The 23,928-nt window shown below is 26.8% G+C and overlaps 1 protein-coding gene across 1 annotated transcript in view; it reads right to left on the bottom strand.

Moving 5' to 3' along the window:
* LOC129959335 (gonadotropin-releasing hormone receptor-like) overlaps positions 1–21,281 on the bottom strand; it is a 60,024-nt gene extending 38,743 nt beyond the window's left edge. The window contains exon 1 of the mRNA XM_056072152.1: positions 20,505–21,281. Coding sequence (XP_055928127.1) covers positions 20,505–21,281 — 777 coding nt within the window. The remainder of the gene's footprint in view (positions 1–20,504) is intronic.
* Positions 21,282–23,928: the final 2,647 nt, after the last annotated feature.

The following is a 23,928-nucleotide window of genomic DNA, read 5'->3' as shown; positions in this document are numbered from 1 at the left end:
TAAATTTAATCATTAATCGAAAATATAAAATATGATTTAATTTGAAAAAATGCATTTGAGTTGAATGAAACTATAATTGTTGTAATTAATCATTATGGATACGTCGAAACCATGGTAACTTTCTTTTATCTTTGGGAGCCTAAATTTTAATTCTTCATAATGCATAATCTATTTCTTAGGAAAAAATTATATGTACTCCAGTTAAATTAACGTGGAGACTTTGAATTTGCGCTCTAACTTTAAAACTGTCTTTCAACGTAAATGAAAATTATCTACTCTTTTAAGAAACCTTTTTCTAAAACGAAATGAATTTTGTTTCCAAAATGAAATAATTAGTTGATAAGTAATGAACATTGTTCGGTTACTTTTTTGGAGTACTATACAAACAATGTAAATAATAATGTGAAGAATTAATCACAGATTTCTTTACAAAGCTACTAGAATTATTTAAAAATAAAAACAATATTTTATTTGCATGAGATGAATGATACTGCTTTTTAATAGATAAAAATGAATTTCAACGATAAAAAAGCGTTTTTATTTTTTTCAACTTCTTTACTAAAATATGAAATAGTTTTAATAGCAAATAAAACCTCTCAAATTTATCAGCGCTTGATTCGAATTCTGTAAAGAAGGAAATTCAATTTCGCTCCGCTGTCTTTAAATAAATATTTCTCAAAGCGCTCTTTACTACTCTTTGGAAGAAAATTAATCCGAACTCGGAAAGCTGAGGTAAACGGAGCAATGGAGGGAATGATTTTTTTTTTCTTCTTCTTTTTGCGCTTGAAAGGAGCGTCAGATTTAACCTAGTGAACTATCTTTGACAGTTTAAAAGTCAAAACATTTATCAGCTAGTTAACTTAAATATTCAATCCCTCCAACTGACAGGTTTTATTTAGCCATGTAAGTTTCAGGAAAATGGGTTAATAAGTCAAAGACGCTAGAATATCGTGGGAATTATTTTATTTATTTCACTCTGAAGTTAAATTTTAAACAAACTGAAAATTATATGTGCAGAAAAAACAAATAATAAATAAATAAAATAAACATAAAAAGTGAAAAAGTTACATTTTTTGGCTTGTATCTGTTACGAAAAATTTATTTAGTAACTACGTTTCAAATATGGAAATAATTTTTCAAAATTATGTCCCACTAATAAAAGCTATAAAAATTCTGTACAAGTGCTAAGTAGTTTCTGTTAAAAAAATTTTCATATAAAAACACAGCTTAAATATTTATTAATGCAAAATTACATTTAATATCTTTTAACTAAATAAATCGATTAGATTATGATAACCGGTATTTGTTTTTGATAAAAGATTTATATTCCTGTAAACTTTTTAATAAATTTTTTAACTGAAATATTTTGGAATATTTAAATAGATTACTAAACAAATAATTTCGTTAATTATTCCGAGGATTTATTTGTTGTTACAAATTCATTAAGTTAAGATATTAATATAAGTTACTTCTGTCAAAATTTACTTCTTAAAGTTGCTTATTTAGATATTAAGCAAAAAAAAAAACATATTTAACTTTCATGGTCAAATATATCTTTCATGTCTTAGAGCAGGGGTGGCGAGCCTTTATGGATCAACGTGCCATTTTTTCTAAAGAAATGTCTAAGGACGTATAGACGTGCCATCAAATAATTTTGGCCTGTGATTATTGAGAAGATAACAAAACTAAATACTAATAACTCAAAACTCTTTATTTACTACAAAAAATACATTTTGCACTGTAGAGTAGTAAATATTTTAGTTATATGTATAATTCAAATTAAAGTAACATTAATGCGATTTCTATTGTTGCAGATTAAAAAACAAATAATTTATATTAGGATTGTGCGATGTTCAGAATGCATGCTGAATGGGAGTCATCTGCCAAATGGTTTCTAAGCGAGTCTTTAATGTTATTCCTCTCTGAAAATGACTCGCAGGCATAGTTGAAAATATGCTTAAAATAGATTGAGCCAGCTTCTTCAAACAGTTGAATGTTTGAATCGAATTCCATGTTTCCGAAATTTCGTTACCGGCATTTTTACTTATGTTGCTTGTTAACCTTCCTGTTTCAATCAATTCCAACTTTTTTCTGGTTTCAATAAATTTTTGAATCCACATTGAACTAGACTGGAAATCATCAGTTGCATTTGAAATTCATCGATTTCCATTTAATTGAATTGGGACAAATTCAGTTTATCAAATGAAGTCATATGCAAGCCGTTTTGTAAACTATAAAATGCAAACCGTTTTGATCGGCGGCGTGCCCAAAATATTGTGTCGCATGCTATCGACGGCATGCGTGCCACTGGTTCGCCATCCCTGTCTTAGAGGGTCTAATCTGGCTCTATGGAAAGGTTTTTCCTTAAACGACTATTCGACTTTTTTTTTTCTCAATTAGACGAAGATAAAAGCAAAAGCCTCAGATTGTAGAAGTACATAAAAAAATCGAGGAATAAAACTCTCGTGTATGTGTTTTAATTAAAACTAAAAAACAACATTTCAAACTGATTGCTATGAAACTTTTCTATTCAGAACTTTAATGTCTGCTGTACAGTTTTCCCTTTAGAATTTGATTTTTGAAAATGAATTGAACTCTAAAAATATACATAAATACTCTGTTTAAGTTATTCATCTACAGCAGTGGCATACGTAAAGACAATATCCAGATAATTGTTTTTCCATCTTTCGTATTTTCAAATTTTTTAGTATATCTAGTAATATTTTTTATTCAGTCATATCTAAGTAATTTTCTTATTTCCATATCTTCTGTCATTTAAAAATATTAAAGAAGCATTCCCCCATTTTTATTTATTTTGCTGCATGTATTATTTAGTATACATTTAATAACTACCCAAGCTACACCACCGTAATTGAATCAAATAATTAAAATAAGCAGTTCACCTTAATTTAACATTTGTAACACTAAATAAAGTTTAAAACTGAACTAAAACGGGGACTAATCGGAACTTACAAAAAATGGTACCCTAATTAATTTAATAAAATGACATCAATGTTTATTGCTAAAATGATAAAAATTTCTCCATTTCCTAATTTCAAAATCAAAATATGAAAATCTAGGTAAGTCCAATAAACAGAAGATATGTTGATGGGAAATTATTTCCCACTTGAAAAATTTCGTATTACTGTAGAGAGCAAACACACACATATTCATCTCTATCATTTATCTCTATATGTATTAAAAGAATTTCATCGATTGGAGAAAGATTTAATAGAATTAAATAAAAATTGAAAATAATGTTCTGAGAAATTCCCAAAATACCTGAAGGTTAAGCAAGGTTAAAGTTAAATTTTTTCAAACAATTAGAAAAAAAATATTAATACTTTTCTCGGAATGACGAAACAACTTTTTAGAAATGCGATTAGTCGAACAAGTTATTTTGTTTTGTGTTTTTCAATTTCTGAGAAGACGGCTTTTAACGATAATCCAGGAGAAATTCTGTTAAATCTCTATTTCAGTAGTATTTGATTTCAGATTACTAAATATGTGTGGGATGGAGAAAACAACTCCTCAACAATTGATCTCTTCCTGCGCTTCTCGCAGCTGTCCGCTCTGCGAAAGGTATTTATAGTGGATTTTGACAAGGGATCACATTAATGTGAGTGGATCATGTATTTTAGCTCAAAATCCCTTTGTTTATAATGGACAAATTGCACTGATAAGCAGCAAAGATTACTTTAAAGAAGTAGAATTTAGAAGTTGCGCTTTCTGGTAGAAAACTTCTAAAGATATCATAAGTGCTCCTTTATGTAAAGTTTTTTTGTATAAAAGCTTAAGTTCTACCGTTATATAAAGCTTTATAAAAGTTTTAAAGTTTTAAGACCAAATATATTTGATATTTTGGAATTTGCAGAAGTTTCCAGACATAAGTTCTTATTTTTTTACCTTTAATCATTTTTCAACATTGATTATTTCTTTTTCTAAATCTTTCATTCTCGAAATAGATTATGAGATTATGAGATTTCTATAAAAGAACAACACAAAATATCTTTCCTAGTCAATTTTTTGTAGATACTTATCAATTAAGTGAGGATATGAAAATGAAGCAAAAAAAGTTAATTAATAAAATAGGAAATAAATATCTAGTTTTCTAAATGATTTATATAAATAATTAAAATAAATCAAAGCGTAAATTCTTGTCTATTTAATGAATTGATGATTTGTTTTTATCTCTAAGAGCGCCATTTTCCTTATTAATGTATAAAATTGGTAAAAAATAACAGTTTTTAATGATAATTTTTCACTAATCACTCCGGCAAAAAAGGCTCGCACTATGGGCTACTCTCCAACAATTAAAAAGAAACGCGTTATCTTTCATGTTACACTGTACCAACTATAAGTTTACAAAGTATCAATAACTGGAAAAAAATCAATTAGTACTTTTATAAATTAAAGTTTTAACTCGAGTTGATAATTAATTTTATTCTAGAAGGATTTATTGAGATACATCAAATATAATGGAATAGGTAAAACAGATTTAGTAAATCTCAACCATAATTATTCCTAAAAGGTGATACCGGCAAATCTTTTACCAGAAGATTTTTTTTTTTTTGAGAAATTAAACGTTATTTTAAATGACATATAATTTCTTTATACTGTGCAATAGAGAAAAAAAAAAAAAGAAAAAAAAAACAGAACAAACAGTACCTTTAAACTGAGTTTCATACGAAATGTTTTCCCTTCCTCAACTTATGCTTTTAAAAACAGATGTACTATATTGAATAGATGTTTAAACTTAAAACATTTTTTCTTGAATAGTAACCATTATTGGAATATTGATTTATTGATTTCTTAGCTTAATCTGTTTTTAAATTTAAAAAAAAAGGACATATAAACATTGATATTGTTTATTTTTCTATATCCTTTTATTATTAAATGGGAAAAATTAAATAATTTTAAATCCTTTTTATTATTAGAATGCATTTTATGCATGAATGTTTTCTTCATTTAAATAGATAAAAGGTTTTCGCATAATCACATTAAACATTAAATTTTTAAAAAAACACGAAATTTTTTAAATGCTTAATCTAAAAATCTATTTACGCATTGCAATGGTTTAAAAAATTACTGTCTCTCATAAAATTTATATAATTTTTATTTATGTAGTATATGTAGTTTTTCATTATAAGAAATTATCTCTAGAATTACAAAAAAAATATATATAAAAGAACAAAAATAAAATAATTCGATTTTTTTTTTTTTTTTTTTTTTTGAGATGCCTTATAAAAATGCATAATTGCTCGCGTGCTTTCTTGCAATTCTTGTTTTTAAACCGCATACTGTGATACCTGAATTTTTCACTTTTTTTTTTCTTTTTTAACCGAAATTTTCGAGGCACTTCTAAGAAATCACACTGTGAATTTTAAATCATTCTTTTATGCTTTTATTTGTAGAGGGTGAAAAATTTAATATTAGACGGAAGTGTGCCTTTTTTATATTATTTTTATAAGGTGAAAACAACCACAAATTAGCACATGTGTTTACAATCAAACGGTTTTTTTATTTAATTACACATTCTTTTCAGAAAAATTCAAGGATATTTCAAGGATATTCAACATATTATTTAACCAGATTAATCATTTTTATTAATCTATGACATTTCTGGATATAATGAGGTATAAAAGTAAAGCCTTCTTAATTACAAATCACATTAAGTAACGTATTCTCTCCAAAAACTATTTTTAAATGAAATTAAAAATTTTGAAGTTTCTAGAACTTCAGTGTTAAATTATTTGTGTCTAAGTTACATTGATTAAATTTGCAAAATAAAGATTATTCTACAAAGGAAATAACAATTCATAATTAGACTTATTTTATATGTAAGTTTTACAAAAAAGGTAAATTCCATTAAATATTTGGTATTTTTTTAATCTTTTATAACATCAGAGCAATCAATAATTTCGGGTTCAAATGCTGAAGCATCTAACAAATAACAATCAAATATCTACTCGTAACAGACAACAATCGAAATTCTAGCAAATTCTGAAAAGTAATTTCATTAATTGTTAAAATAAATCTTATTAAAATATTATCTTATTTATTAGATCTGTGTTAACCCTTTAAAGGGCCATTTTTTTCTAGTCATATTAAATTAAAATATTTTGAGGCTTGAAATTAGAATAAGAAAAGGGATTCATTTAGCTTATTCGATAAATTTAATTTGAATAATTAATTAATTTGGTTAATTACTAATTAAGTACAAATCAAGGCACATCATTTTGTGTGAGAAAAAGAACTGAAGTATCTTAGTTTCAGTTTTACAAAAAAAAATTTGTCAGAACTTATGCCAAACTAAATAATTTCATACAAAGATTGATAAATTTGATGGGAAGCATACTTCCCACGGCCCTAGAAAGGTTGAGAGGAAAATCAATTATTTTAATTAAATCGAATTAAAATAATTATAATTAATATTATCTTATTTATTGGATCTGTGTTAAGAGGAAAATCAATTATTTTAATTAAATCGAAATTATTTTTTTCTGTTAGCAAAGATTGCTCCCTAGAATTTTCGAATAACAACATATGATATTGTAAAACCCACTAATTTCGACCCCCCCCCTCACCGTTTCTAGCAACCCCGTTTTCCTGACGGAGAGTGAGGGAGGAGAGCGAGGGTGAAGAGCGAGTTGGTCTGAAACCGAAGACGAGAATGATCTGGGGAAGTGCTGTGTTTTCTTCCTATTTTAGGTTTTACTTTTGTGCTCTGTCCCGTATCAATATGCGAATAAGAATGGTTTGACTAACAGGTATCAAATTTTATACATGAATTCTTTGGAGGGTGGAAATGTGCGCCTCGGAGAAATTTTATTTAATTTCATTTAGTTAATGAAACATTACTTTAATTAAAATTAAGCTGAATTTTGGCGTTTTTCGCCGATAACTTCCGAAAATTTTAAATTCATTATTAAAAGTATAAATTAATTAAAGTTAAAATTAAAGTTAAATATTAATTATTAAAAGTATATTTTATATTATTTGAAAATATAAATAAAATATCTTTTTAATGATATTAATTTAATAATTTTGGATATTCTTCCTGCATTCTGTCAATTTTTTAAAAATATTTTTTGCCTGATTTTCCACAATAAATTACATAGTTACCCTGCAAATAACATCGTTTTCATTGTTTTGCCAAATATTTAATCGCATGCTTTTTTTTTCCATTGTTGAAATTTAAAGAAGAGAAATTTTTTTACATCTGCGTAGTTCACAAGACAAATAGGAAATTGAAATCATGATATCGCGAAATTTAAAAGATAGATGAATAGCACAATTACGTATTTATCAACACTATGACATTATGGGACTATAGAAAGATTCATGTAAAAAATAAATAGAACGTAAGTAAGATAATCAAAATAGTACTACTTTGATGTCAAATATTTTGGCGGCATCATGGACTTAAAGTTATATCTAAGGGATTGATCCGCAAATAAATATAATCAATATTCCGGGAGTACCAACTAGTCGCCTGAGGCAACTAGTATTATATAATCATAAACCAAACTTATTGCAAAATTCAAAGTGTCAAGTAATAATTAAGATTTTAGAATGTGAATAAAATGATAAACAAAAAAAGAGAACAAATTACTGAAATGTTAAACACATTAAGAAACAAATTTCTTTACAAGACAGTTATAAAGAATTAAACTAAGCTCTGTTATTTAATAAAAAATTTCTAATGCTAAACAGATGCAATTTTTGAAATTATTTTCAGATTACAAGTTTAAAATTTACGGTTAAAAAACTACTCATTGCTAATGGAATGTTTTTCATTTTAAAACTTATAAATATATAATAAAAAACACATATCATTAAAAATGGGAGCTATTAATATATTTCTAGAAAATCAATCAAATAACTATACAATATAAAAATTGAGGAAAGAGCAAAAATCAATATCCATGACCAAAAATTTCAATCTCATGCAAAACAATTATATGAATATTCAAGAACAAGACATTAGAAATAAATCCTTCTCAAAAATAAGTCGGATGCTGTGAAAATATAAATTTGACGATTGAAAAAAATTAATAATAATTTACGTTTATCTTATGAAAGTTTTTTTTTTCTGTGAAGCTGATCAGTATGAAATTCTAAGTTTTATCCATATTTTTTTTTTTTTTTGTCTCGGAACATACATGGAATTACATGGTTACATGGAAGTTACATACATTATGAATATGTAGCAGTCGTGTTTTAATTGTCGTGTTAAATTAAATTACCACCTTACAAAGGGATTAAAGGGCTATTTGGAAAATACCTTGCAATCTAGAGAAGGTATGAGATGTTGAGAAAGATAACAGATTTAGCGCCTCACTCTCCAAGATTCTACACCACTTTAATTTATATATAAGATCCAAACCCAATCCAAGCCAAATCCAAATGGATGGGCTGTCTCGAAACAGGCCAGTCGTTAGGAAAACGCCATAGAAAATCATAAACCAATAAAAAACAAAACTGAAGACAAATAACTAAGTCATTCACATTAAGTTCTCACTTTATCTTTAATGAATTTATTTTTAAATGAATTACATTTTTAGCACAAAAAACTCCTAATTTTACGAGATTTTACTAAATTTACGAGTATTATCACCTTACAGACACACATGTTAACATTATACAGTTGAAAATTAATTTTTCATCTTTATGAAAAATTTCTCGAAACGTAGTATCTGATTGCTTTTATACTATAATCCTTGAATATCATTTTTGCAGAAAAAAAATGTTATTATACCATACCCTTCTAGATGAAGCCGGAATTACTTTCCAAAAAAAGAATTTCAGTACCTGTCATGGAACTTTCATGATCATTTTACATATTTCTCTACAGACATTGAAAATTGTCATTGTAATATAGTCTCACCTGTGTCACCATTGAATCACCATTTCGAGATTGGAAATCATTAAAGCCTAACCTAGATGCCTTGCTAACTATTCGTTTCAGAATACCTATACTACTAGTTTCGGACAATTTTACTCTTCAGAGGGGTGACACGCAGTCAGAAAAAGACAGTTTCTTATATTTCCTTTATTAGATATTATATTTCCTTTATTAGATAACTCCATTTTTTTTTCATCCTTGTTTTGGTGAAATCAAAGCCAAGTGGCGCATTCGAAAATCTTAGAAAAGTTTTCATATCTGAAAATGAGCAGTAGTATGCATTAAATCTACAACTATTAAATGCTCTGCCGCAATGATAGCTAGAAGCTTAGAGGAAACTTGCTGATTAGTCTAATTCTTACCATCAGACCGTAATTCAGAATTATGGGGCCCATCCCATAAAAGTAAATGCATATCTTAGAAAAATTGCGTTTCACTTAACTAAATCAAAATCTTTCTTATATTTATTAGGTTATCTCCATATAATAGAGATATTTCGTTTGGTAATTCGCAATTATCTGCTCATTTGTTTAGAGATAAAATGTATTCCTGTTATTTTTATCACTACTGTATATATGCAGTTTTGACTCAAAGGTAATTCAGATGCTTACAAAAGAAATCACAAGCTTTGCATAGTAGCTGAGATTAAAAGTATCTCGTGATTTTTAAATAGAAAATATCTTTCAAAGCTCAGATATCTACAGATAGAAGGTCATAATCTTAAATCATGATGACGACAGTTCGATTTATTAATATATCTTAGTATGTTTTTGACTACAACAATGACAAAAATGCAGTAAAATGTAATAAAAAAAATTACATTTCTTTTAAGATAACGATGAAAAAGTTCAAAATACTATTGCTTTGGTTGAAATAGATTTCCGTTAAAAAAAATACACATTTTTTCTTTGGAGATGGATTTCCAATTGTAATCAAATGCCTCAATAATTATAAATAATTGTCTCTACTTACCAACTTATGTGCAGCTACGAGATTTAAGTAACATGCCATTCAATCTATTTTAAATATCTTGCTGCATTAGTTTATTTTCATGGAATTAAAATTAAAGAATTGATTAATTGCGAAGCATGCAAGAACAAAAACTTTATATCGATTTCACTTCAAATGATATTTACATAAATATGCGCATTGATTAACTGAAATTAGTCTTTATTAACCAGAAAAATATTTGCTGTGAAAGAATCATCAGTCGTTAATTTTCAACGAGTGCTATAAAGCGATATTAATCAAATTACTCTTTAGTGATTAATATTTTCCAAAATGCAATTACTTTATTAAATGCTTCGCAGGCGGATAATTTTTCAAAGCTGTTCTTAAGTATGATATTCATGATCTTTCCAAAGCCCTCTTTTACCATAATCCTTTGTTATTCATCAATTACGGCAAATCTCCAGAGCGATTGGTCTCAAATATTTTGTTTTTGTTGGCGCTGAAGTTCTTAATAGATTTCCAAAAAATATTAAATATGGATGATTGCATTCGACTTTTGCTTAAAACGATTTTTTTCTTTTATTTAAATACCGCTCGGAAAATTGTACTTATCCTCAATTTTATTAAATTGTAGTCAGAAATCTTGATTTCTTATATAGCTGCTGAAATTTTTACCATTTCTCTCTTAACTATAAATATCATACTTTTAATTAATTAACATTAGAATAACTCTAATGGCTCATCAAAACATTCATCGTATTGTAGCTTGAATTCTTCAGCAATCCCTCAATAAAGGATGCAATCTGTTCAGTGAAATTTGTCAGTAATTTTTGATACCCATATTGCAAAACTTTTGCTAGAAATACAATTAATTCACTGTGAAATTAATATTAAAGTTAATTTTGCGTATTATGCAGTTCGAATACTATTACATTAAAGCATGTAGTTCAAATATTGTTCCATTAAAGAGAAAAGTAATCGTGAATGACAGGAATTCATGATTTTTGAAACATGGAATTCATCAGCAAAATAGTATTAGCACAGAGAATCGAAGGTTCCTTTTGAATGTCTAGAATCATCTATTAGCTTCTCATTTAAATAAGAGAAATTGAGAACGAAAATTTTAATTTTGAACTGTGGTCAGAAGACGAGAACTATACATCAATCAACACTTTCTTTCCTTCCTTTTTTTTTTTTTTTTTTTTTTTTTCAATTTTCAACCACATCAGCAGGAGGGCATCTGACCTTCAATAAATTTAACCTGCCTTAATGATAAAAATGCGATGAATATCTGATGGAATTTGCTCTTAAATCGCTGTTCTTAATCGAGGATTTGAAACTCTGTTACATACTGTTTAAGTTCACTTGTCATCACTGACAATCATAAGATCAATAGAATGAATAGAATATGATGGCAATAGTTATGATGAATGATTCTGTCATAATGACAATAATTGTGTATAATATTAAAACTTTCTTATTCGTCAAAAATCGGATTAAAATGGGAAAAAAATAGCCTATTAATAATAATTTCACATTTCTCTTCAATGATTTTTGCTACAATAAATAAGTTCATTTACTATATTCATTTTCTTACACAATGAATAGACTTTACAACAATCCTGATCGAATAATCTTGAGCTTTTTTAGTATTAAATGTTTTTTAAATGTCATTAATTAACCCTTTAATCATGATGGTAGTACGTCATAGGAGTATCAAATTGTCACTTTTCAAACTTATAATCATTCATTAAATAATTTTAAAATGCCATAATTCGATACAAAGGTCACACATAATCAACTTAAGTATTCTATGAATTCTCAAATGAATCAGTAGGACCGAACATTTCTATCTAATTAGATAACGGAAAAAGCAGAGCACTTAGTAATTTAATAGAATTAAAAAATAAAATTTTATTTGCGGATAACTATACTCGATAGAAAAAGGATTTTTTTTCTATTTTTTTCACCTCTGAAGTATTTTAAAATAAGAATACCTATCATAACAACAACAACAAAAAAAAGATATCTCACAGTTCAAATCAATTAAAAGTTCTTTCAAAATAAATTAAAACAAAACTGCTCCATTAGTTTATATCATCTGGGAAATGATTTAGACCCATTAAAATTGAAAGCAATGGGATTGCATAAAAAATTGCAGAAATTTGAAGCTTTATTGGTATATTGAAGCTTTCATTATTTTTTAAAGAGAATTAAACATATTTGAAATAATTTCCACAAAATTAGATGTCAGTAATAATGAGAGAAAGAAAGCGCCAGTTTTTTAGCAATATTTGGAACTTATTATTGTTATCAAATAGAAAAAAATAGAGTAATTTTTTCTTTAGAGAGCATTCTGTATGAGGCTAAAATAACATAAAACTATGATGTTCAGTTATTCTTCAGTTAGCTGATTTGAAAATGAAATCTCTTTTATAAATTCTCTCATAACTAATGAAATTTGAAAGGTAAGCCATAAAATAATTTGGTGCAACAAAATATTTTTCATCCAAACTATAAAATGTAAATCGTAAGATGAGAATATTATCTGCTGATTTCTTATACAGTGCTATCAAATTTGGCCCAAACAATCGTAGAGAATGAATGTACCTTCAGAGATTTTTTTTTTGAAATTTTGACTACAATTGTAGATATATTTTAAGTAATATTATAATTAACTAGCGATAACTTCTGAAAAAATTATTACACTAAAGTCAATTTTACATTCATCTTAGAATTAAAAAAAATATATCACACTACCAGCAATATGAATGGAACTATAGAACATTTTTTTCTATTTTTGTTACCAATTATTTCAGCGTCAAAATGAAGCAAACATAATTTTTTTTTTTTTTTTTTTTGCTTTATCAACATTTTTATCACATATCTTTTACACTGTTAAAGTTGAGAAGAAAAATTAGTTTATTCTTCAAGTATTTTAATTCCATAAAAGGGTTTAATTCAGTTTCAGTTGCAAAATATGATTAGTCAAATTAAATGATACTGATTATTTTTTATCACTGACTTTTTCAATTGTAGTCAAATATGAGTTATTTTTCTTCAGCGGGAAATTGTGTTATTTTTTTAAACTTGATTTGTCAATTTTAATTTTTTCAACTCTAATTCGGAGTGTCTATATCATAAACAAGAAAAAAATTAACAAAGTGTTTTTCCTTACTAATTCTTGAATTGGGAAAAATTGGACGATTTGATATATTTTAAGTGGTTTTATAATTACTTGGTGATAACTACGGGAAACATTATACTAAAATCCTTTTTACATTTATCTTAAAATGCAAAAAAGAATATTGCCAGCGATATGAATGTAACTATAGAACAATTTTTCTCTTCAATTTACAATTATTATATAAATTTCATCGTTAAAATGAAGTTAATAGAATTTTAATTAAGTTTTTGTTTCATCAACATTTTTATCACATGTCTTTTACATTGCTAAAGTTCAAAAGAAAAGTTAGTTTATTCTTCAAATGTTTTAATTCCATAAAAGTGTTAAATTCAATTTGAAATGCAAAATATGAATATGTAAATTAAATGATAGAAATTCTTTTTTAACACTTACTTTTACAACTATAGTCAAATATGAGTTATTTTCCTTCGGGAGGGGAGGGAATTTTTTTATTATTTTTAACGCGATTTGTCGATTTTATTTTTTTTTAACTTTGATTAAGAGTGTCTATATCATAAACAAGAAGAAAAGTAACAAAATCTTTCCTTACAAGTTCTTGAATTGGAAAAATTGGATTATTTATCAGTATTTTTTGTATTTCATTCCCATTTCTATGATAGATGGGACATTTCAGTTCATTCAGTAAAATTCAATACAAATATACAAATATTATAAATATTGGACAGCTACTCGGATAGAATCTCTTCCTTTTTCAGGCTCTTGAGTAAGAGATACAGATGTAAAATCTTCCTTAAGTCCCAATTCATTATTTATAGCAATTATAGCTAAAAAATACCTTTCAAATTAACATATTTTCTGGTCTTTCGGGGGGAATTTTTATAGATAAAAAAACTGTCATTATTTTTTTAAAAAGGATATTTCAGAGATGTTCGTACTAAACTACAAAAATTGCGGGCATATTAAATTGCAAGTTTTTATAGACTGAGTGAAATCCATTTACCTTCTCTTTTGTTCAAGTCGAAAAGAAAAAGAAAAAAAATTGCGAGATATCTCTCAGATTATTTAATGATACAATAAAACAGAAGATTGTAATTTTCAAATATAAACCGAAGTATATTAAATAACAAACAATGCGTTTCTTATTTAATATTTTATTGTTTTTAACACTACAAAAATGTAAAATCACCCTAACGGCCCATTTTATTATTTATAGCCATTATAGCTAGTAAATACTTTTCAGATTAACATATTTTTTTGGTTCTTTTCAGATTTTTATAGATGAAAAAACTGTCATCATTTATAAAAAAGTGCTATTTTAGAGATGATCTTTCTAAACTACAAAAATTACAGGCATTTCAAATTGCAAGTTTTTATATACTGAGTGAAATTTATTTACCATCTCTTTTGTTCAAGACGAAAAGAAAGGAGAAAAAAAAATGTGAAATTTATCTTAGATTATTTAATACTAAAATAAAACAGAACATTGTAATTTTCAAATATAAACCGAAGTTAACAGAGCTTTTGTTATTTATTTTTTTATTGTTTCTAACACTAAAATTAATGTAAAATCTTCTTTACGGTCCCATTTATTATTTATAACCATTATAGCTAATAAATACTTTTCAGATTAACATATTTTCTTTATTCTTTTGGGATTTTTATAGATAAAAAATTATCATTATTTGTGAAAGAAAAGTACATTTTAGTGCAAAATTACAGAAATTTCAGGACTTTAAAGTGCTTTTGTTATTTCATTTTTATATTATTTTTAACACTCCAAAAAAATAGAAAATTGAAAGTAGGCTATCAGCGCAATGAATCTAAAGAAAAAATGAAGTTCAGATAGGATTTCAAAAGTTTAATTAGGGTAGAACGAAATATATAATTCGAAACGTAACAAACATTTAATATAGACACATCCAAATATTATTATTAATATTTCAGTTTTTTTAATATTTCAACTTGTCCCTAGGGCTGTGCCGATTTTCAATTTAGAGAAAAAAAAACGATTTTTGATTCCAGTTGCCTAAAAATATCGATATATCGAAATCATAATATTAAATAATAGCTATGATGAATCGCAATACAACAAATAGATATTCACAATTAATTTGCATTTTCAGTTTCGGTTTGGCTATAAATTAGTGTTTATTTTTGTTGCTCTCCATTCTTTTTCACCTTCATACATAATTTTTGTTAATATTTCTATAAATACTGTCATCTTCTAATATATAAAAATACTTATCTTAAGAATGCCATTTTGGAATAAACTGTTTTTTGTTCTCGAACTGAATGATACCATTACGGAAAAATAATTGCGGCTATCAGAAGTTTGTTGATTGTCCATTGTTTAATCATTAAATATTTATCTTCAGAAATAAAAGCAAAATGGATTAATTCAGATTCAATCCACAAAATTCATGCATTCAATTGACTTAAGAAATTTTTTGTGAAGTTATTATTTTTCTGTTTTTATTGTAAAGATGTTTTAGTAGTGATTATTCAATCTTTTAACTGTTTTTTTTTATGTAATCCTTTTTTCATTACTCCCTTCATATTAATTTTTCATATTTTATTTTAATTTTAATTTTTTCAATTTCTTTTCAAATTTTATAATATGCAAAAATGTTGATAGAGTACTTAGAAATAAAAGATAATTTGTAAGAATTTTAATATTCAGAAACACTGCGTTGTACTTGAGTACTGGTTATTTTTTCATTGAGTTTATATTAATGATGATATAGAATGGCATATTTTTCTTTCATTTGATCACGATCAGGACCTTTTCTAAAATTTTTAATATATTACATCATTTGTCCGTAAATAAATTTGCCCTCTATAATATTTTTTATTAATATTTTACTCATTTCGGAATTATTATTTTTCCGTCTCTTTTTGAGTTTTGAAATAGTAAGTTGAATGATTAATTGTAGTTATATAACATACGTATTGTGAAAATTCTAGAGCATATTTAAGTTAAATCAGCCAATAATACTATTAAAATAAGAATACAAATTTATGTAATTCATATTCAAAATAATTTTTTCAAGATATGAAGTTTTGAATTCATGATTTATTAAAACTACTTAATTTTACTTGTTAAAGACATTATTATGTCGCTTTCCCTTTTTTTTTTTATAAAGAATGAAAGAAATTGAAGTTTTTTTAAGTCAGCAGTAAAAAGGGTAAATTTTAAAAAGATATTACATTGAAAAAACAAAATGTTATAAATTATAACATGCAGACATTGCTTTGACATTGACACATTTTATTAAAGGGGGTTTAACACAATTATTTTCTAACAATTTTTATTAAAAAAAGACAAATATTTTTGTTGTATAAATTGAAACTTTCTTTTATTTGGAGTCGTTCTGATCAGTCAATATGTTAAGAGATGCTATTTATAACTTAGAAATGAAGCAAAACCAGCAATATTGTTGTTCTCCCAAGATTGCTAGTGATAAAAATAAAAAGGCAGTTTTGTAACCAAATTTCAAGCCACAAGAGAAAACGCCAAGAAAACAATAATTTGGAATTTGTAAATGGATTATTCTAGTCCGAATGCCTTTCTAATTCTAGAATTTCAGATTTACAAGCAGCTGATGTATTCTTTAACAGGAACTTTAAAAACGTATATGAAACACATTTCCAAGAACATGAAAATATCTTTTTTCCAAAATTCCAAGAAATTTGAAAATGCCTCTAGCAATACATGATGGGAAAAAAGCATATTTACATGACATTAATTGATGCACATTGGTATGAAGGTATACACACGTGTAACGTTATCTCCATATGTGAAAGAATAAGAAAAAGACAAATCTATTTAAAACATCTATACATAGAAAAAAACCAACCAGCAAATCAGCTATAATAAATCAATTCTTCAAATTACAAGTCATCAACGAATAGCTATTCAAACTCGTATCATTACTGATCTGAATTTTTGATCCACAGAAAGCGAGGAAAAGCCTAACCATGGGAGACAAACAATCTCTGGCACAACAGAAACACATGCTGGCAGTGCCGTATCATTTATCAATATCATATGTCACTGCCATATAATATCAAACTCTAAAGGCTAGTATATAACAATGATGACATTTCCGATTATTTTTACATGTATTCTTTTGCCATCCTTATGTAGATTTCCGTGAGATCTTTATGATCAAAATATTTTACTCAGACTCTTTTGAGAAATTATCGCAAAAGGAACTCTTTTTTTTTAATAAATTATATCTAGCACAAAATTTTCGGGTTTCTTTTTCGGAAAGGAACGAGCTGTTGGTGGCATTCATTGAAATACAAGCCAAAAAAATAGAGGACATCTCAAAATGAACATGAAGTAATAAAAAATGAAGGAATAAGAAGAACACCAGAAAAGCAACTAATAGATATGACGATGTTAGGGTTTAATAAAAGAAATCAGTTGCCTATTTTTTTTTTTATTGCTACAATTTTAAAATTTCCCTTTAATTGTGCGAGGATCTTACTTGAAACTTGTTACTTGTTGCATTTTATTGAAATTTAGTTTGATCTACATTTTGTGAGAATTCCTTTTTTTTTTTTAATTTCTACCAGGCTTTATTTATTGCTTTTTGAAAAGAAGTAATTTAATTGCTTTAATATTTTAAAGAATTAATCTGAGTTGCATACACATAGAGAATAATAAATCTACAAAACATAAACAAGCAGTAAAAAAAGAAAATTTGGTAGTATATAATTTAAATGTCCAATTCAAAAAATAAATCTTAATAAAATGAGCATCATGAAAATAACTTTCAAGAAATATATTTCATTACGACTTAATGGCTTATAAGCAGAAATCAAGGATGAAGGATTTCTTATCCTTCATGAAAAATTATCTAGAATTTACTTAATCCTTCATAAACAGAAATAAAAATTATCTAGCATTAAATAATAAAATACATGAGAATACTTTCAAAAAATAAATTACATATTTTACAAAAGTGAAATATTGAATTTACTGTTAATAAAAAAATATTCCCTTGAAGATGTTATACATGGCTTTCTCAAAAAGAATATATTCACATTGAACACTAAAAATACATTACTAAATCAGTGAATACTATTTTTTGAAGAGGTGATTCATAAAATGTTAAACTACTTAAAGTATATTCTAAAAATACAATATATTTATGCTCATAAAAATATTAATCTGAAATTTTTCAAAAGAAATACAATTTATCGTTTCCATGTAAATTTTTTACTTCAATAAATAACAATAAAATTCAGTTGGTTTATGATAAATATTTATTACAATCGAATGTTTGAGCATTATTATTACTTTGAAATAAACAGACTGAAAATTTAGCACCCTCAAAATTTCACTATAATTATATCACTTGGGGCTCTGAAGCAAAACTACATATATTTTTATTGCAATTTTGGAAAAATATCACTATAATTATATCACTTAGGGCTCTGAAGCAAAGCTACATATATTTTTATTGCAATTTTGGAAATTACTGGAATTTCTAATTAAAACGAAATAATTTAGTTTTGAGCAAATTATTCAAACTTTAATGATACTATGAAAAAAATGTAGTGATAATAGATAAAGAAACCAAAAAATCTTAATATCTGTCCATTTTTTATAATGTTATCAGCCAGGAATGTTGGCCGTATTTGATGTTAATTAAATAGATTATACTGTTGCTGCTTTTCAAAATTTTCTTATCAAGGCATTTGAAGCTTTAGACTGTGATAGCCACTTACCTTTACGTCTATAGAATTCATGTGCTATTTCTATTTCTTGTGGCTATTTACTTACAGTTCTGTAATCTCTCATATAATTCGAGTTTAAATGTCAAGAAATAAGACAAAATTCCAATACTATTACCTAGTGCTGGCTCAATTGGATATTCTTATAAAAGCAATAAAATAATATATGTACTATACGTTTTTATTGATTTAATTGGCACTTAAAAGGGTTTTTTTATATTTAAAACAAAAAAATTATTTATGCTTAGTTAAAAATTGAAACTAAAATTGAAATAGCAATTAAAAAAATATAGTTCGTCATATTATATAATAAGAAATACAAGCAATGTTTAGAAATGGACAGATTTTTAAAAAGTTGTTTCATCCTTTCTTACTTTTGAAGAATTTTTTAATTTTTTTTTAATATTAAGGGTAAAAAAATATTTTAGATGGATAATAAAAATTAATAAAAACTTTTAAGTGAAAAGTCTTATAATTCAATGATTTCTAACTGAATGACAGACATCGAAAGGATTACAATATACCAATCGGTATAATGAGAAATTGATATATATATATATAAGATAAAATTTAATTAGTTACAACAAGCAACGCAAGTAATTCAAACACTTTTTAGAAGTATTGTTTGAAACGGTTTTTTTTTCCCTACGAATGTGAAAAAAAAATTAATTAATTAACGTGTATGAAAAATTTGCTTTAGAGTTTCATTCAACAGAAATCATTGTCAAAATTTAACCTACGGACATAATTTAACTTTTTTGATTAAAACATTTGAAGGATTTAATTTGTTTGGATTTCATTTCAAAGTTATAAAAAATTATTATAGATTGTATTTTAATACTTATTTTGAAAAGATTATTAAAATAAAAATAACAAGGCATTTGATTGAACTATTTACATAATATAGATTGATTATATCTCTTTGAGTGATTTTAAAAGAAAATAATATTAATAATAAATAAAATGATAAAACAGCAAAAAATAAAGCATATTTATATGTATGTGAAATAAGTTTGGTTAAACTATAACTTAAAGGATCTCTTATTAGAATTTTTTTATCTTTTAGGAAAAGGAAGTTTAAGTTTAGTTACAAATTGTTACCGTACAGAGTTTTAGCCAAATAAAGAGATTTTATGTTTTATATTTATAACTGAAGCGTTTTGATTTTGAAGTCCTTTTATGGATAATTTGCATGAGATGGGAAAAGAAAAAATATCTGGCGAAGCAATACAATACAAGGAAAAAATATGGATAAAATATTATAAACTGAATCAGCTTTAAACCTTATCGACTGCATATATATGCTTAACTATCTGATCTTCTTTACTTTGAAAAACTGCAATCAGGTATTATATAAAGCAATGAAATTTTATTCGTAACTCGATTGTAAGCTGATATAATTTTAAAATTTAAAATGTGAATAGTAACATTTATTTTTAAATTTGCTTATTAAAAAGGGAAAATTATTGTCACATATACATTGAAAAGAAAATTCATGTCATTCTCTTTTGCAACAGTTTCAAGAAAATTCCACTGATAAATCATTGATAACTGTTACACAGATATAAGTAATATTTACTAAATATCTCGTTTATTAAAGTACTATTGTGAACTATTGCATGGATATTGGAATAAAAACCGAATCCCTTTGACTTTATAAAAAAATTATTGGAAGCAGCTATATATGAACTTAAAAAAAGCATAGTTATTGCGCAACTTTTTAAATTTTAATATAAAAGCGAATTGACTTACCTGCGGCATGCTAAATAGCGAACTCAATACCCAGGCTCCACAGATCGCACGTCTTACGTTTTTTCTTCCATTTACTCTCCGCATAGGATATCTTACAGCCCAGAGTCGGTCAAATCCGATGATCACCAGAATGAATGTTGACAAATATAGTGAGAACATTTGCATGAACTTAAGTACTTTACATAGTACATTACCCCCGTACCATTCAACGGAGAACGACCACATTCCTTCAGAAAAGATGCAGAAAAAAGTCACCAATAAATCAGCGAATGCCAAGTTACCAAGCAACAGGTAAATAGTTCCAGTTTGTTTTGTGCGGATGACGGATGCCAGTGTGATCACATTGCCGGTAAAAGAGAAGAAGGAAATCACTGAAAGTACAGTGCCTTTGATGAGAGCCATCTTTCCAAGCTGCGGAGCATGTTGCGGAGGGGTGCAATTGCCTGCCACATAACTTAGGTTCGATCCTGCCCTTGTATTCTCAAGAAGGGAAACACAGTCGGATTCATTTGTTTTTAAAGAGCTGCCATTTTTTGTGTCCATATCAGGTAAGATAGATACGTCTGGAGCTGGCAATTCTGGATATTCAGCGATATCACCGGTGGTTAAAAGGAAACGCGATATTATGTAGGGAAAAAATTTCTTGATGAATACACTGCTATTTTCTTTCACATTTTTTCTATCAGAATTTTCTTCCGATTTATTTTTTCCGATAGGAAACCCTGATAATAGGTTGGCAAGAATGATAATCAAGATGAACAAAAGAATTTTCGCCATTTTCCTTGTATTGTTAAATTTCACAAAGTAAACAAAATTTTATTTCTGCCTTGTTATAAGTTTCCCGATTTTCTAAGCCAGAACGGTGTAGAATCTATTTTGACATAAAATAAGCAAAGTCTCTAAAGTCTGATTCGAAGATTTAGAAATATCAATAGTCCAAACTTTAATTCTTGGCAAAAATGTAATGCTTCATTTCAGATAAATTTATCCGTTTCTTTGAGATTTTTTTTCGGATGATTAATTATGGAAAAGTAATTCTTAATTCAATTATAGTTTCATTTATAAACTGCAACTTTTAGTCCAAGTTATTAAATAAATAAGCGGCTTTAAAAATTCACTTATAGTTCTTCCAATTCTGTATTTTCACACAAAAATTTCTCTAAAGTTCAGAGAAAAAATCCTGCTTCTATCTCCTAACAACAGCTGTGCTTCAACTAACTACCTTCCAATAACAAAGTTTATCTTTCAATGAGAGTTTCTCACCTAATTTTAATCGTATGATTAATTCAAACGTGAAACACAATTGATAGCTACGATATTAATTCCATATCGAATGTCAGTAAAGTTTTATCACATCTTTTCAATTTAGGACACAAATCCGATTTATAACAAATTCGCCTGTTAACCGCTGGTTCGGCACCATCGGTGGTAAAAGGACTCAAGTCCGAAGCGCGTGTCTTCGGGAAAATTTCAGGTGCTCAGTTCCAGAGCGCGCCGTCACTTAAAAGACTAGCAGCGACATCTGGAAAAAAAGAAGCCCCTTTCGGTGAAGCCCCATAAACCGAAATAACTGCTATTTATTTGCAAAGGACAGTGAGAATAGTAAATACTCTTTGCTTAATATAAAGAATTACGAAAAGGATGTTTACACTTCTAATTTAATGAAATATCCAATATCATGTCATCAATAATTCTTGTTGACATAAATAATGTATGACGTTTGTGAAAACAAAGAAAACATAAACAGGTTTTGAAAAAATTAATTTAATTGATTAATTATTAAAAAAATTTAAATAAATTTTATCAAAGTATTAATTTTTTTTCTCTTAGTATTTTTTACTTGCATACCATTTTTAAGAAGGTTAGTAGTGCTATTTCTTTTGAATGTTCAGCATTATTTAATATAATCATAAAGCCTTTTCTCTTCTAAATAAAAAGACTATTTTTCTAATATTTCATTTAAAATGTTTTAAACATTAATTTAACATGTTAAATAATCTAATAATAATATCGATAATTTGTTATAGAATTTGAGCTTTGAATCCACTTTAGATGTTTAATCTAGTAAAAATCTAGGTACCTGATTTTGATTTTTTTCATAATTTGGTTATAGTAAATTGCTGCCGACTTATTTTTATGCTAATGTAAAACTTTTAGTGCATTTGAATTTAAAAAAGATTTTTAATTTAAAAAAGAAAAGTTAAATAGAATATCTGAATTCACTTCGTAGAAAAAATTGAAAATGTTAGAAGATAAAAAATGGCATTAAAATCTAAGTATACCCATTAAAACCGACTGTTCTTGAAAAATAATTCCTTGAGGATGTTCTCACACTTATTCTAACATGATTGTTGGTGAAGTTTAGTTTATTTAGTTTAGTTATATTAATGTTCCGTTTTAAAGTAACACTAATTCTATTTCGGGACGGACCTCGTAATTCTGAGCCGCGGTTAGATGACGAGAACGACCTGAGCAGGCACCCCCTCTCCAAGCTTCCGAACCACACCAGCGGGAGAACATGATTAATGATAAAGATTTTTTAAAAAATGAATGCTTTGATTTTTAAAATTTATGATATGATTTATACTAAAAATAACGTTGCAAGTAGAATATGTAGGCGTCCTTTTTCCAAATAAATTTTTGCACGTAAAACGCGGGTATCCAATGTGGAGAGGGTTAATTTCTCCAGTCCTGGAGTTGAATAATTGTGATGCGCTTCCAGAAATATCCCTTGTCCATTCTACTTAATAGAGTTACTATTTAATTTGCTTAAAATAATAAATTTAATAAATGTTAAACTTAAAATTATGATTGGATAAAATCTTTAAATAAATGAACCTTATAGAACAGGAATTCTTAGAAGAGAATGGGAAGTTCATCCTACTTTTTAAAGCCATTATAACATGAGCTCTATCTTTTCTTTCGAGAACCAGTGCTAATAAACATAGACATCATATAAAAGGGAATTAAACGGTTTTATATAGTTATATCAAGGGTCCCTTTTGAAGTTCCTCCGGAAGTATTTTAGAACGGACTTTATAACTCGGAATCATGTTTAGGTAAAAAGAACGATACCTGAGCTTCCCTATATCTAAACTTTCTTACTACTTTAGAGGTAGGTCGTTTGACACTCTCTGAATTAACCACACATTAGACCCGTAAATAATGCGGATTTTGCATGGAGTCGAATCCACAACCCTTAGGCACGAAGCCAAGATCATGGAAGGAAAGTATAATATAAAATAAGTAAAATTAAATATGGGAGTAAGATTATCAAATTGGTAATTAGAGCGCATATAGATTAGTTCTGTGAGAAATTTGAATCTAAACGGTTTTGTAGAACAATATTTTTACCAATCTATCAGATACAAATTTTTACAAGTATAGCATCAGTATGACTTTCAAGGAAAAGATTAAAACAAAT

Source organism: Argiope bruennichi, chromosome X1, assembly GCF_947563725.1.
Source record: "Argiope bruennichi chromosome X1, qqArgBrue1.1, whole genome shotgun sequence".
In the NCBI taxonomy this organism is placed as follows: Eukaryota; Metazoa; Arthropoda; class Arachnida; order Araneae; family Araneidae; genus Argiope; species Argiope bruennichi.
The sequence above is the reverse complement of the archived record's forward strand: the minus strand, read 5'-3'. Positions and strand labels throughout refer to the sequence as shown.